The sequence below is a fragment of the Berghia stephanieae genome, chromosome 4, assembly GCF_034508935.2.
Source record: "Berghia stephanieae isolate SIO BIC M18660-M18661 chromosome 4, UCSD_Bste_1.3, whole genome shotgun sequence".
Taxonomy (NCBI): Eukaryota; Metazoa; Mollusca; class Gastropoda; order Nudibranchia; family Aeolidiidae; genus Berghia; species Berghia stephanieae.
Genome location: NC_088363.1, coordinates 63,694,734 through 63,709,733, shown reverse-complemented (window position 1 = coordinate 63,709,733; position 15,000 = coordinate 63,694,734). Strand labels below are relative to the sequence as shown.

The window sequence follows — 15,000 nt, the reverse complement described above, 5'->3', positions numbered from 1 at the left end:
TCATCGGTGTGTATGTAACCAGTCCTTCGGACAACTAAATTTTAATATATTTCATATTGAATTATAACTATTTTAGTAGCCAGGTGTATTGGCAGATTCTAGGGATTATTGGGACATAAAAGAGCGAGGATGGATGATCTTTATTGACGACCAGGATTTATTTAGGCTAGAAACTAAGATGCTGTCACTCTGAAACCAGAAGATCAATTATACAAGGTATGTTTCCAGTACTCCGGAAAATTGGTTTTACACTTGAAGTGAGATTGGAACAGGTTTTCTGACATCACACTTTTATTCCCTGTTGGTGTATATTTATGCGAGTCAAAGATTGAAAAACATTGAGCATTTATAGAGCGCAATATCCATCAGACATGCTCAAACGGGTTCCTGACCAATAGCAATCTTTAACATTTAGGGCGGGACATGACGCCTATTAGGCGATAAATAATTTTTTTCGGACAGAAACAACGCTGTTAACGGCCAGGTACTCATTTTACACCTAAGTACGGTGAAAGAATGTGAGTTAAGAGCCTTCTCTAAGGACTCAACTATGCGCCGAGCGAGGCTCGAACCCAGGGCCTTCCTATCCGAAAGCGAGTGTCATACCACTAGACCACATAGTTACAGATCCACTTACAACCATCCAATCAAAGTAGGAAGACCCAGTGCCCCAATGGCAATGTGAAGGTACGCCCAGTTCTCCAGAAGCATGGCCGCTAGTGCAAAGAGTGAGACCCCAATAGGCCAATGGGGCACAACACTCATCAGAGGGCGCCACTTGGTAGGCATAAACTCCATGCCGTAGGGGAGTGTTACGACGAGGATGGAACCTGGGAATTATAGCATGATGATTTAAAAAAATTCAAAATTGAGCTTTCATATAGAGCAAAATCCTCTAAGCGTGCTCAAAGTGCTTTACAAATGTTCCCTACCCAACAGTAACACTTAACATGTAGGACCGACGAGACAGGGGATATTACAATTTTCCAGACAGACACAAAGGCCAGTATTCATTTTACACCTGAGTACGGTGGGATAATGTGAGTAGTAAGATTTTACCAAGGACTCAACTATGAGCCGCTCAGAGAGGGACTCGAACCCAGGACCTTTCGATCCGAAGGCAAATGCCAAACTACAAGACCCCATAGCCGCACAATTATTAGATATGGAGAACATGATTATGGTAATGATGATGTTGATGATGATGATGATGATGATGATGATGATGAGGAGGAGGAGGAGGAGGAGGAGGAGGAGGAGGAGGAGGAGGATATGCAGAACATCAAAACCTACCGATACCAATGCCAATAAAAAATCTGAACACCGTAAACATCTCCCATGACGTAGAGAAGGCCGCCCCAATGTTCAGCAATGAATGTGTAAGAGCGAATCCAAACAATGTCTTTTTCCGACCGACCAGATCAGCAAGTTGTCCTGACAAGATGGCGCCGACGAGAACTCCCGCCATTTGGATGGATGTGATGGTGGCCTTGACCCACTTCTTTTCACACACCAGATCCCACTGGGAAATATTTTATAAATTTTGTGTAACAATTTTTTGTTGTTGAAATTGATAAAATAATTGAAATTTCATAAATAAATATAAAAATAAATAAATAGATACACAAATGAATAAATACATGTTAATAATAAATCTTACCTCAGTGATTGCCGTCCTGGACGAGCCTTCAAACCAATAAGAGTGACAATGCATTTCGTCCAATCCCGTATTACTGTTGTTAAGGCTACACGTCTTTAGAGTCTCACTACTCTTGGAGGCATGGTGAGTCGCACCTTCCATCACATCACAATGCCAGTCAGGGGCAAAACCAGCAAAGGCCATCTGGATACAGACAAATGGTAGTATAAACGAATTATGGGCTTGTCTTAACATTGTTGGAATGGAGAATAGTATGCGTTAGTTTGAAAGGGTTTCTATTACAAACGATGACTCCATCAGTATGTGGGTTATCAGACCTACAAATTAATACACGTTGGTTTTGGAAAGATTTAATATTTCACATGAAAACGGTACTTATTCTACCCCTCTCCCTAAATAGTAACGCGTAATGATATTATGTATACAATCTAATTTGTGACGTCAGAATTCCGAGCGTCAATTTCACTAAAAAGCAGATTCTTTAAAATGAAAAATCGTTTGAATGTTATGAAAGATGTCTTTTATTCAAAAATGACGAAATAGGAATCGATTGAGGGGTAGAATAAATGATTTCTTACTCTTGTGTTTTGGAATTCAAACTTTGTTCCCAACGCGCACTCGCAAGCTTGTGCAGCGGTTGGGAACACTTCCGGAATTCCAAAAAAGCAAGAGTGTAAAAATCATATATTATTCCAGCCCTCCTATTGGAAAACCCTATTATTTCCTAGTAAATACGTAATCATTTAATAAAGCTTTGAACGTGTTGAATAAAAATTTGTATTCAACGATGGCAGAATATTTTCGCACATTTTATTGATGTGAAATTAGGTGTATAAGACAGCTGATTGGCAGCTATAAATAGTTTTTTGGTGCGCATGAATACAAATCCAACGTTTCTAGTTTGGGGTCAAATTGTCATTCAAGCAGAATAGCTAGGGGAATTAGGGACAAAAAAAAACCCCAAATTGTGCAAATTAGTGATGAAAGCATGATTTTTTAATGAAAAAAAGTTCGTGCTCTAAGGTTTAAATTGTGATATAGAACCACTTTCTCATTACTCCAAGAGCTGAGATATCAGCAATTTAAATCGTGTAAAAATTCACGGTGGTGATAAAACTTGCCGCCTTCACAACGACATTTTGCTTTGGTGTCAAAAGGTCATAGACTACGTCATCGGTACCGAGTACACAAGTACACTGTAGCTTAAATCGAAATCGGAAGTATAGAGCAGTAAAGTTAGGTGCCCCAAACGTAAACAATAACAAGTTGCTAGTGATTTCCGTTAGGGACCGGAATAATTTACGCACAATATAGGTCTCCCAATTTTGTAGTTTGAGTTGTAGGCAATACACTTTCAGTATTGAAAATATGTTTACATAAAATCTAACAGTTGCAGAAATAGTAATATAAGGCTAAATTATTATGAAAATCAGGCTCCGAATAATTCTCGTTTTGTTCATACCAGCGCAATAATTTGCTCTGGTCTAAAAATAGATAGACTGTAACTTTTGATAAATTTTAGAAAATTTTACCTTTTGTTCCATAAAATATCCATATCTAGACATTATTTGATGCATGATCGAGTATTTATGAATATGTGTTTCTTTTGCCACCTAACAGCCAAATTTTAAAGGTTATTTTTTTCTATTATTTACATTGGAACGTGAGCTGTCAAGACAGGAACATGTGGTTTGCCACGTGCTTCTCGACCTTTGTTTACGTTTGGGGCACCTAACTTTACTGCTCTATAACTAATCATTTATTCATAATATACAACATATCAAATTCATTCATTTACTACCAAGAGAGTAACATAATTTTCAAAAGTATTTGTTTTTAATCCAAAAGAATACCAATTTGGTTATTTCAAATTTTACCGGCATTGGAACGCGGAACATGATATTGTAAAATCGAAGAAATCAAAGTTTTGGTGGTCGAATACGAATACGAAAAAAAATGATTTTTTCCCTCTCATATCTTTTGTATATTCTGAAAGCTTTCAAGGAGTATAATTTTTATTTTCTTAATGTCTTATTAAATCAGAATTATTTGAAAATAATAGTCTCCCGCTCATGTGAAGATATCTATAAACAATTCATCGCATTCTGCGGTTGCTAGTTGTGTCGTCTGCTTTTGGGTCGGTGAGGTCACGAAACGGTGTCTACTTGAACTCTGTCGCCTTTTATCCACCTCAATAATAATAATAATAATAATAATAATAATAATAATAATAATAATAATAATAATAATAATAATAATAATAATAATAAAATAATAATAATATAATAATAATAATAATAATAATAATAATAATAATAATAATAATAATAATAATAATAAATAATAATAATAATAATAATAATAATAATGATAATCATAATAATAATAATAATAATAATCATAATCATAATAAAAATAATAATAATAATAATAATAATAATAATAATAATAATAATAATAATAATAATAATAATAATAATAATAATAATAATAATATAATAATGATAATCATAATAATAATAATAATAATAATAATAATAATAATAATCATCATCATCATCATCATCATCATCATCATCATCATCATCATCATAATCATCATCATCTACGTCATCATTAGCAGCATACCGAGCACCTAGATATCGCTTAAGTATCAATTTTATGTGTCACACTAATTCAATACAGTTATGTTTTCATTGTGGTTTGCGTAATAATATGGTTCAAATCAAACTTCAGGTTGAAAATGTCCGTATCATCATCTTCTTTAACATGACCGTCATGAACCGCCTCAACCCCATCACCAACAATTCCGTGATCAAGTCACTTAACCCATTAAATCATGGCATTGACAATGTACTAAATCTTGTACTAACTACTGACAATTATATAATGGCAAAGTGCAGTATTGAGGTGGATTGGTCAAAATGATTAATTTGTCAAGAGGTAAAATAAAAATAAAAATTAGAATGCTGTCAAAGCGGAAATATTGTGGTCAATGGTACGTGATTTTTGTAGCGTAGCGTTCTACCAGCAATGTTGTTAAGACTTTTAACGTATTAGCAAATGATAGTGACAAGCTAGATTTGTCTGTTGAAGACCGCTATGAGGATACACTGGAGGTCCTGAAGCAAAATGATACCAAATAGCACAAATTCTGTCGCTCTTGATATACGGCCACAAAAATCAGAAGGCTCGCTGTGAAAAATGAGAAATCAGAAGAAAACTTGTCAAATTATCCCGATCTAGACAATCTCTCATCATCCCACTGTCCAAGGAGGCAGAATATGCGTTTTCCCTCAGATGACGTTATCACAAGAAATAGGACACATTGTATGCTTTGCAACAATAAGATGAAGCTTCCCTCCATTCAATAATGACAAAAGACATGAACGAAAATATCCGAGTGGCTGGAGAAATTATAAACGATGTCCATATTCTCAAATGGCTATTAGATTGCGCAGGGAGTTCATTATCAGAAGATTTGTCATGTCCGTTTTATGAACATCAAAAAATGCTGAATATTACCAAAACAAACAAAGTTCTAGTTTTGCTGTTGCTGAAATTGTTTTTTCTTCTTCCTCTTCCTCTTCAAGCTGAAACTTCCTCGTGGAAGGCTCAGCAGCAGCATACCCAATTGTTTGACTGGGAGTTATCCAAATTGTTCCTACATCGTATAGTTGAGGGTAGAAACGAGTGAAGATGGTAGTCCACTCTAGATTGTGGCAACATAAATTTGCCAGGTTTCCTCTTGTTCTGTTTGAGGCCGTTTAATGACATCTGACCTGGTTTTTCTGACCTTTGTAAAATACATTTAGTATATTCTTCTCTCTCCTTTCCTTCAATGGTTCCAAATGGAGTGTCATATATGACTTTGATTTGTTTGAGAATTTTGTTGAACGAATTTTATAGATTTTTTTTTGGGATTGATTCTATTTACCTAATTTCGGAGATGTGATCGGGATCCCATACTTTATCGCTTTACTCGAGTGTTGGTCTAACATAAACTTTATATAATTTCTCCTTTATGGTTACTTTGTAGCCGAAGATGTTTCTTCTCAAGAATCCCAGGGTGGAGTTTGTCTTCCTGCATATGTTTGCAATGTGGTCTTTCCAGGTCAGGCGATTGTTTATCGTTACTCCGAGGTATTTTGCTTTGGTAACGTCTTCTAGTGTGTTGTTGTGTATTGTGTATTATCTTTCTTTTGTTGGTAATTTTCTGGAATCAAGGTCCCGATGAAGAATTTCTAAGTCTTTCTTATGCCTTATTGCTCTGTACAAAAGGCTGTCATCCGCAAATAGTCTCAGTTGAGTTCCTAGCGACAATCTTTCAGGCAAATCATTGATGTAGGTAAGGAACAAGAGGGGACCCAGTACGGTACCTAGGGACACACCTGTAGTACTGGAGCTGAGTCTGACATTTCATCTGTTTGAGTTGTTTATTTATGTTTTCTGTTAGGTTGTTGCAAGTTGTTATTCGTTGTGTTTCACAAAAGCGCTCCTTTCTGGAGCCACGTTATATGTAAAACATGCAAGTATAGGACAGAGCAAAGAGAGAGAGAGAGTCCATACATTGTCAGAATTAATCAAGCTGTATAGCAAAGAATACTGTGAAAGAGGGAGCACACAGTCGTATGTTCACCCAATCAGGTTCAGAGACAAACTCCAGCCGGTCCTACCAGGCCTCGACAGCTAACCTCAGGAAAGGAAACATTTTAGCCTTAAATAAGACAACATTTGGTTTTCTTGAACACACTGCCATGGCAAAAGCTGACAACGAGGTATTGGCTTATCTTGCGCTGTTAAAATGATCAAAGAGATCAGGATAAACTAGAGAAGGCTGCTGTTGAATTCTCTCAAGCCTCCCAAGAAAAATGTGTTCCACAGTCATTTGTCTAATAAATATGATTTTTGTTGGATCCTAATAATCTAAAATGTTAATATACGTCACCAAGAAAGTCTTTCATTTTCGAAATTAATAGCAACATCACCATAATCACTACCACTATCACCACCACCACCTCATCATTACCATACTCATCATCATCATCACCATCATCATCATCATCATCATCATCATCATCGTCGTCGTCGTCGTCGTCATCATCATCATCATCATTATCATCATCATCATCATCATCATGATCATCAACATCATCATCATGATAATCAACATCATCATCATCATCATCTTCATCATCACCGCTACCAAGATCACCTACACCACCTCATCATCTCCCCACCACCATTATCAATACTACTATCTTCATAATCACCTCATCATCATCATCATCATCATCATCATCATCATCATCATCATCATCATCAACATCATCATCATCATCATCATGATCATCACTACCACTACTACCACCACCACCACCACAACATCATCATCAACATCATCCTGATCATCATCTTCATCATCGTCTTCGTCATCATCATCATCATCATCATCACCATCATTACTACCAAGATCACCACCACCACCACCTCATCAACATCATCATCATCATCACCATCATCACTACTATTATCACCACAATCAGCTCATCATCATCATCATCATCATCATTATCACCAACATCATTTCCATCATCATCTTCACCACGATGACGACCAACACAACACAAGTAAAACTAACACCAGCACCATCTCCTCCTCTCCCATCACCCCCCCCCCCTTCCAGTCCTCATAATAAAGCTATACTACCGGCCCATACGGTCCTATATCAAATAAATTCACATTTTTAACAATGTTAATTATTTAAGCCAAAATAATCAACCGCTTACACGGGCTAAAAATGATATATTTTTAAAGTGCTGAATTGTCAACACATATTTCATGGATTACGCCCCTTTGTTTTAATATAGCTCATATAGGCGGATTTTCATCTTCTATTTTACACTGTTAGAGGAATTTCTCAATGTGGTTCTATATCAACATCGATTCATAGTGGTCTCAAGTTACTTTGTACCAAATTTGGTGCTTTCATCACTAATTTGCACAATTTTACCCTCCCCTAGCAAGAAGGAGCAATATACAAATTATGGTGATTAGAAGTATTAATACCATACCGTTTGGTTACAAAATATCTAAAAGCAAGAACGTAAGAAATCTTTTATTCTACCCCTCAATCGACTCCGACTCTGTCATATCTGAGTAAAAGACATTTCTAAAAATATTTAAACGATACTTCTTTTTTCAATTATCTAATTTTAGAGAAATTTAACGTTTGTAATATGACGTCACAAATTATTATTGTTAACTTGATATCATTACGCGTTACTATTCAGGGAGAGGGGTGGAATAATATAATATAATATAATATAATATAATATAATATAATATTATATAATATAATATAATATAATATAATGTAATATAATATAATATAATATAATATAATATAATATAATATAATATAATATAATATAATATAATATAATATAATATAATATAATATAATATAATATAATAAAATACAATATAATATGATATAGTATAATAAAATATAATACAATATAATATAGTATAATATAATATAGTATGTTATAATATAATATAATGTAATGTAATATAATATAATATAATGTAATATAATATAACATAATATAATACAATATAATGAAATATAATTTAATATAATATAATATAATATAATATAATATAATATAATATAATATAATATAATATAATATAGTATAACATGTTATAATATATTATAATGTAATATAATATAATATTATATAATATACCACCCATTGTTTGTCTATGGCGTTATATATGAAATATGACACGGTATCATCTCGGTTGACCCATTTGACACGGGGATTCACTGGAATGTATATTGGTCAACAGCTGTCAGTGGCCGGATGATGACCTTAACCAGTATACTACCGGACTCTGTAATGTAGTGGTGTAATGGTAACAACAAGATATGAAGTGAGTAGAAAAGTGCCAGAAGACAATAGAGAATAAAAAAATTTTCGCGGCGGTGGTGGGGTTGGAACCTGCGACCTTATTGGTACGACAACTCCGCCTGGCAGGTGAGAGCGTGGCTCTACCGTCTGAGCTATCCACGAACACAAAAATATTCGTATCAAACCCAAGTCATATTTCTAAAGCCTTCTCTCACCCACTACTGCAGATCGCAGGCTCGTTCGCGCGCCACCATCGCGAAGTTATTTTTGACCAGCAGTTAAGCTTAATAGCCAATATTCTCAACACAAACACATAACATAGAAACGATTGAGATATTGAGTATGCTCCGGTATATGGGGTGAATTTTTTAATTCAGAAAAGTGAGTGGAGCAGGCAATTATGTTGGTAACAACGAGATATGAAGTGAGTAGAAAAGTGCCAGAAGACAATAGAGAATAAAAAAATTTTCGCGGCGGTGAACGAGCCTGCGATCTCCAGTAGTGGGTGAGAGAAGGCTTTAGAAATATGACTTGGGTTTGATACGAATATTTTTGTGTTCGTGGATAGCTCAGACGGTAGAGCCACGCTCTCACCTGCCAGGCGGAGTTGTCGTACCAATAAGGTCGCAGGTTCAAACCCCACCACCGCCGCGAAAAATTTTTTATTCTCTATTGTCTGCTGGTGTAATGGTAGCACGTCTGACCGCTAATCAGAAGGTCTGAAGTTCAATCATCAATCGAGGCCGACTGATTTTTTGGATTTTCTTTTCTTTTTTTTTCTGCTTTCTTTCTTGCTTTGGCACCTTTCATATACACTTGTTCAGTTCTTTATCTTACAACGATGCCTGCTCCTTAATTCCTTAATTTGATATTTTTTAAATACATTACTTTGTAATAGACAGGTCCAGCGTCACGTAAATGAGTAGAAGAAATAAAGGAGAAAATTGTGATATATAAAAAAACTGGTTCCTATTTCAATTGATGTGTAAAATCACTCTTCCGAAGGATTGTGTACATACCTTGTATAATTAATCTTCTGGTGTCAGAGTGATGGCATTTTACTTGACTTGTAGGTCGAGACAAAACAGCTTTTAAGCGATGATGCCATTTTTCCCAAAAGTGACAACGTTGTTAACGGCCAGATATAAATTTTACACCTGGGTAGGGTGAGATAATGTGAGTAAAGAACCTTTAAATCAGATTCAACTCTCTTGTCACTCAGACTCATGACCTTCTGAACCAAATTAGAGCGTCGTACCAATAGCCGCACTGTTTAGTGTTATTGGGAAGCTGGTACAATTTATCCTTTGGAAAGTACTTTGTAGTAGACTAACCCAGTTTCCCATACATTGAGTAGCAAGAAATTGATACTGTTCATTAAACGCTACACATTCCGGGATAAGCTTCGGCCCACGAGCCAAAAAGTTTTTTAAATTGAGCTTTTAAATTGAGCTCAAAGCACTTTACTAGGGGTCCCTGGTCAACAGCAACATTTAACATGTAAGACGGGACATGACGCCTGTTAGGCGATATTACAATTTTTCGGACAAAGACAACGCTGTTAACGGCCAGGTACTCATTTTACCTAAGTACGGTGAGAGAATGTGAGTAAAGAGCCTTTTCCAAGGACTCAAATTTGCGCCGAGCACGAGGCTCGAACCCAGGACCTTCCGATCCGAAAGCGAGTGTCATACCACTAGACCACATTTACCTGCATCAGGCTCCATCCTGACAAGATCTTGTGGATGAAAACCCCAAAGATGATAAAGATCTGATACTTGCCGAATCCTCCACACTCTTTCAGCAAATCCTCCACAGACATTCTGGTTGGGTCCTTATCTGATGGGAACATTGAACATTGAATAAAACCCTACATTCTGGTGGGTCCTTATCTGATGGGAACATTGATCACTGAATGAAATCCTACATTCTGGTTGTGTACTTAGCTGATGGGAACATTGAACATTGAATGAAATCCTACATTCTGGTTGGGTCCTTATCTGATGGGAACATTGAACATTGAATGAAATCATACATTCTGGTGGGTCCTTATTTGATGGGAACATTGAACATTGTATGAAATCATGGTACAATTATGTTCACTATATCGTCGGACTTTGAAATAAACTTGGAATTGTGTCCGTATGTCATAAAGTGAAAAGGTATACCTGGAAGTATGTGGGTAAGGCTGGAAGTGTGTACGTTTGCCTTGAATATGTGCGTAAGTGGAAGTGGAAGTGTGTACGTGCGCCTTGAAGTATGTACGTAAGGCTGGAAGTGTATAAATGCGCCTGGAAGAATGTGTGCATATTCCTGGAAGTGTTTGTGTAGGCCAGGAGACGTGTGTGTGCGTGTGTGTGTGTGTGTGTGTGCGTGTCTGTGTATACCTAGAATTGTATTCGTATGCCCATAAGTGTATGTGTATGTGTGTACGCATGAAAGTTCTTTTTTATGATAACTAAAGTGCCTTACCCAAGAACATAAATCGGGACCATGATTTTCCACGATCACTGTCACTCATCTGGCCACTTATCACGCTTAACATAGTTTGACTTTTGTGACAAGTAGGCACAATACATACCGATTAGCGTCGAGTCACACAAACATCATTATCTAATACCATACTATTCGATTTATATGAATGCCGCCGTGTCGTACTATGAATAGATAGTATGCGCTTGGCTAAGAAGTTCACAACATTGCCATCCGGAAGTATAACGGACCAAGACACAAAACTATGTGTAACCTTAAACTGGTTAAACAGTTTAGTGAGAATTAGTCAAAAACGCGGATGGCAAAAAAACCATAAACAAGACCCGAGTGGCGTCAACTTCTTTCTATCTATCAACCCGTATTAAAAATTTGTTCCAGAAAACCCAGTGTGTGATCGGACGGCCAAGGGTACCTTCAAGGGCAACCGCCATAAGAAAGACTATACTCCCAAATTCACTCTCGTGACGAGAGGAGCGAACGGAGAACCACTGCAGATGAATTGGACAGTACTTGACGACTTTCCTCATACCCAGCACAGTCCGGTACTGGTCCCAGCTGGTGTGACAATCCCGAGGGTGCAGTCTCTCCCATTGTGCAGATGGAAATATAGGAAGGCTAACTGGGAAAATTTTAGTTCCTATATCGAGCAGGTCTTCCCTGCTATCCCTCCCAAGTCCGAGAATATAACAAGATTTAACAGACTGCTGGTTAAGAGCACTCACTGCTCCATTCCACGGGCCAAACAAAAATTCTACACCCCCTGCTTGACGGAAGAGTCGGAAAAGCTGTACAAGGAGAACCAGCAGACCCAGTCCCAGGACGTAGCCGATAGACTACTTCAGTCTCTAGCAGAAGGAATGAATCAACGGTGGCAGGAGACTGTGAAAAGTCTCGACTTCACACACCCTAGCCGCAACAATTGGCGACTGATAAATAAAATTGGATTCGGACCAAAATCTCGCGAAGGCTGCAACGGAATGTGAGGCAGACACAATTGCCAATAGGGGTCCCGAATCAATCTTTCGAGCGCGGTGTCAGCAAAGCATACTGGCAAAGCAGCAAGGATAGATGGCATATATCCCGATATGGTGACGCATGTGGGTTCCGGGGCACGGGTCTGGCTGGCAGAGACAATCTCTGGAAGCAAGGAAAGCTGAGGACGTCCGCCCTGGCACTATGCTATTCCACGGGGGAATATTGCGCTCCAGCTTCCAATAGAAGCAAGAACGTTGAGAAGCAAGTAGATGTAAAACTTTGCAAGTCCATGCACATAGTATCGAGAACGCTGGCAACAACGCCTCGAGAATGGGGCCCGATAATGGCAGCAATCCAGTCTCCCGATGTCCGGCGGGAGACAATTACAAACAACTGGCTTAATCAGAGAGAGAGAGAGAGAGAGAGAGAGAGAGAGAGAGAGAGAGAGAGAGAAAGAGAGAGAGATAGAGAAAGATAGAGAGAGAGAGAGAGCGAAATAGATAGGTAGATAGATAGATAGAAAGATAGAGGTAGAGAGGGGAGAGAGAGAGAGAGAGAGAGAGAGAATGGGGATACACCTCTCAAGCGTGTAATGGACTGTGCCCCCCGTTTCAAGCCGAAATAAGTCCTGGCAACCCTTGTACGCAGATTCCCTGAGTTCGGACAGAGATGCATATACGAGATGGAAGTCGGTTTGGACGAACTCAATCCCTCGAGGGGGCGGAGACAGGGACTCCTCGAAACTGGGGAAAAGTTGCCAGGCTCTTCCACCAGCAAGAGGAGACATTCGGTGACAGCCATTGTCGAGAACTTGCTTAACAGCACGCATACTACTTCAGTGGGGTCAAGAGCCCGAGACAGCACAGCGTCTAGTTGAACGGTGGTTTGTGACGAAGCTTCCGGGCGGGTTTCGACGGTACACGATTGCGGTGATGAGTATGCGTCCTGGATAGATAGTCATAACATTCTCTCACAGTACTCGTGTGTATCAACATAAGTGCCCGCTCCACTCACTTTTCTGAATTAAAAATTCACCCCAAATACCGGAGCATACTCAATGTCTCAATTGTTTCTATGTTATATGTTTGTGTTAAGAATATTGGCTATTAAGCTTAATTGCTGGCCAACTATCTTCGCGGAGGTTGTGTGTGTTGGACCCGCGATCTCAAGTAGTCGGTGAGAGAGAGAGAGACAGATATAATAATGACTACGGTTAGAGACGATCTTTTTGGGGATCATGGATAGCTCATACGGTAGAGTCACGCTCTCACCGGCCCAGCGGAGTTGTCGTACCAGTAAGGTCGCGGGTTCAAATCTCAATCACCGCCGCGAAAATGTTTTATTCTCTATTGTCTTCTGGCACTTTCCTACTCACTTCATCTCTTGTTGTAAAATGAGTACCTGGCAACGGCCAGCGTTTGTCCGAATAAAGTGTAATACCGCCTAAAAGGCCTCATGTCCCGTCCTTAGTGTTAAGTGCTGCTGTTGGCCAGGGAGCACTTGTAAAGCGCTTTGAGTACGTTAATAGATATTGCGCTACATAAAAGCTCGATTCAATTAATTTATTTCGTTAGTGTGAGAACCATTAGCAGCTGGTGTCAACATGTAGAAGATATATCAATATAAGGTTTAGAAATAAAACATCTAAAAATATGACATACATACAAAACTGAGGCGACATCAAACTGTATTATTGTGCCGCTATGTGGTATGACACTCGATATCTGATAGGAAGGTGCCGGGTTCGAGCCTCGCTCGGCGCATCGTTGTGTGCTTGAAAAAGGTTCTTTACTCACATTCTCTCACCGTACTCAGGTGTAAAATGAGTACCTGGCCGTTTAAAGAGTTGTCTTCCTGCCGCGCTCCGTGGCCCTTTGCAAAGGTCACTTTGAGGCGCTGCACTGCTGCTGAAACCTGAAGAGTTTCAATATCGCCTAATAGGCGTCGTGTCTCGTTTTACATGTTAAGTGTTGCTGTTGACTAGGGATTCCCTGTAAAGCACTTTGAGCACATTTAGTTGATATTACCCTATATAAAATCTCAATTTTATTATTATTAAGGATATAATTTAATTATTCTAATTGTCGAGAGCACAAATCCAGCTGTTGATTTTAATGTCTCTAAATGTCAGATCCAACACAATTTTTAACCATTTAATGTCAGTCATAAATCTAATTTCCATGTTTATAGATCATGACTCATCTCTATGGTGCAGCGTGGCACAGTGGTATCATCTATGCTTTGTATCCAAAAGGTACATAGTTCGACTCCCTGCATCGCTGCGTGGCCTTTGCAAAGGTCACTTTTCACGCATGAAAGAGAGAGAGAGAGAGATGGAGAGTGGGAGAATATGTAGATAGCTGTGCATATATGTATGTATGTATGTATGTATGTATGTATGTATGTATGTATGTATGTATGTATGTATGTATGTATGTATGTATGTATGTATGTATGTATGTATGTATGTATGTATGTATTAGAGACAACACTGTTAATGGTCAGGTACTCATTTTACACCTAAGTACGATGAGAGAATGTGAGTAAAGAGTCTTTTCCAAGGACTCAACTATGCCCCGAGCGAGGCTTGAACCCAGGACCTTCTGATCCGAAAGCGAGTGTCATACCACAAGACCACATAGCCACACAAAAAGAAAAAGGTAAAGAACTGAACAAGTGTGTATGTAAAAGGTGCCAGACAAAGCAAGAAAATGTGTTTGTTTTTCTCTTGTATATTTCTCTTTTGCTTTGTCTGAAAACTTTCATAAACACTTGTTCAGTTCTTTATCTAAAATAACAACCTTACCTTATCTGTATGCTCCAAACAGTCCGTGTTATCTAAGTCATTTAGACGTGCAGGAGACCCGTTCATGAGGTCTGCACTATCCCTACATTTTACGTTTACAAAACTTCGATTAATGTGATACCTGTGGATAGCCAGCAAAAAGCTGA

General features: G+C 38.2%; 1 protein-coding gene across 3 annotated transcripts in view; it reads right to left on the bottom strand.

Moving 5' to 3' along the window:
* LOC144971005 (solute carrier family 22 member 7-like) overlaps positions 1 to 15,000 on the bottom strand; it is a 36,328-nt gene that overhangs the window by 17,672 nt on the left and 3,656 nt on the right. For 2 of the 3 annotated variants that reach the window (XM_078911284.1, XM_078911285.1), the window contains exons 2-5: positions 10,292 to 10,419; positions 1,661 to 1,843; positions 1,294 to 1,522; positions 638 to 830 (exon numbers count right to left, since the gene is read on the bottom strand). In XM_078911284.1, coding sequence (XP_078767410.1) covers positions 638 to 830; positions 1,294 to 1,522; positions 1,661 to 1,843; positions 10,292 to 10,419 — 733 coding nt within the window. Of the gene's footprint in view, positions 1 to 637; positions 831 to 1,293; positions 1,523 to 1,660; positions 1,844 to 10,291; positions 10,420 to 14,854 lie in introns of all 3 variants that reach the window. The other variant, XM_078911286.1, reaches the window with a different exon arrangement.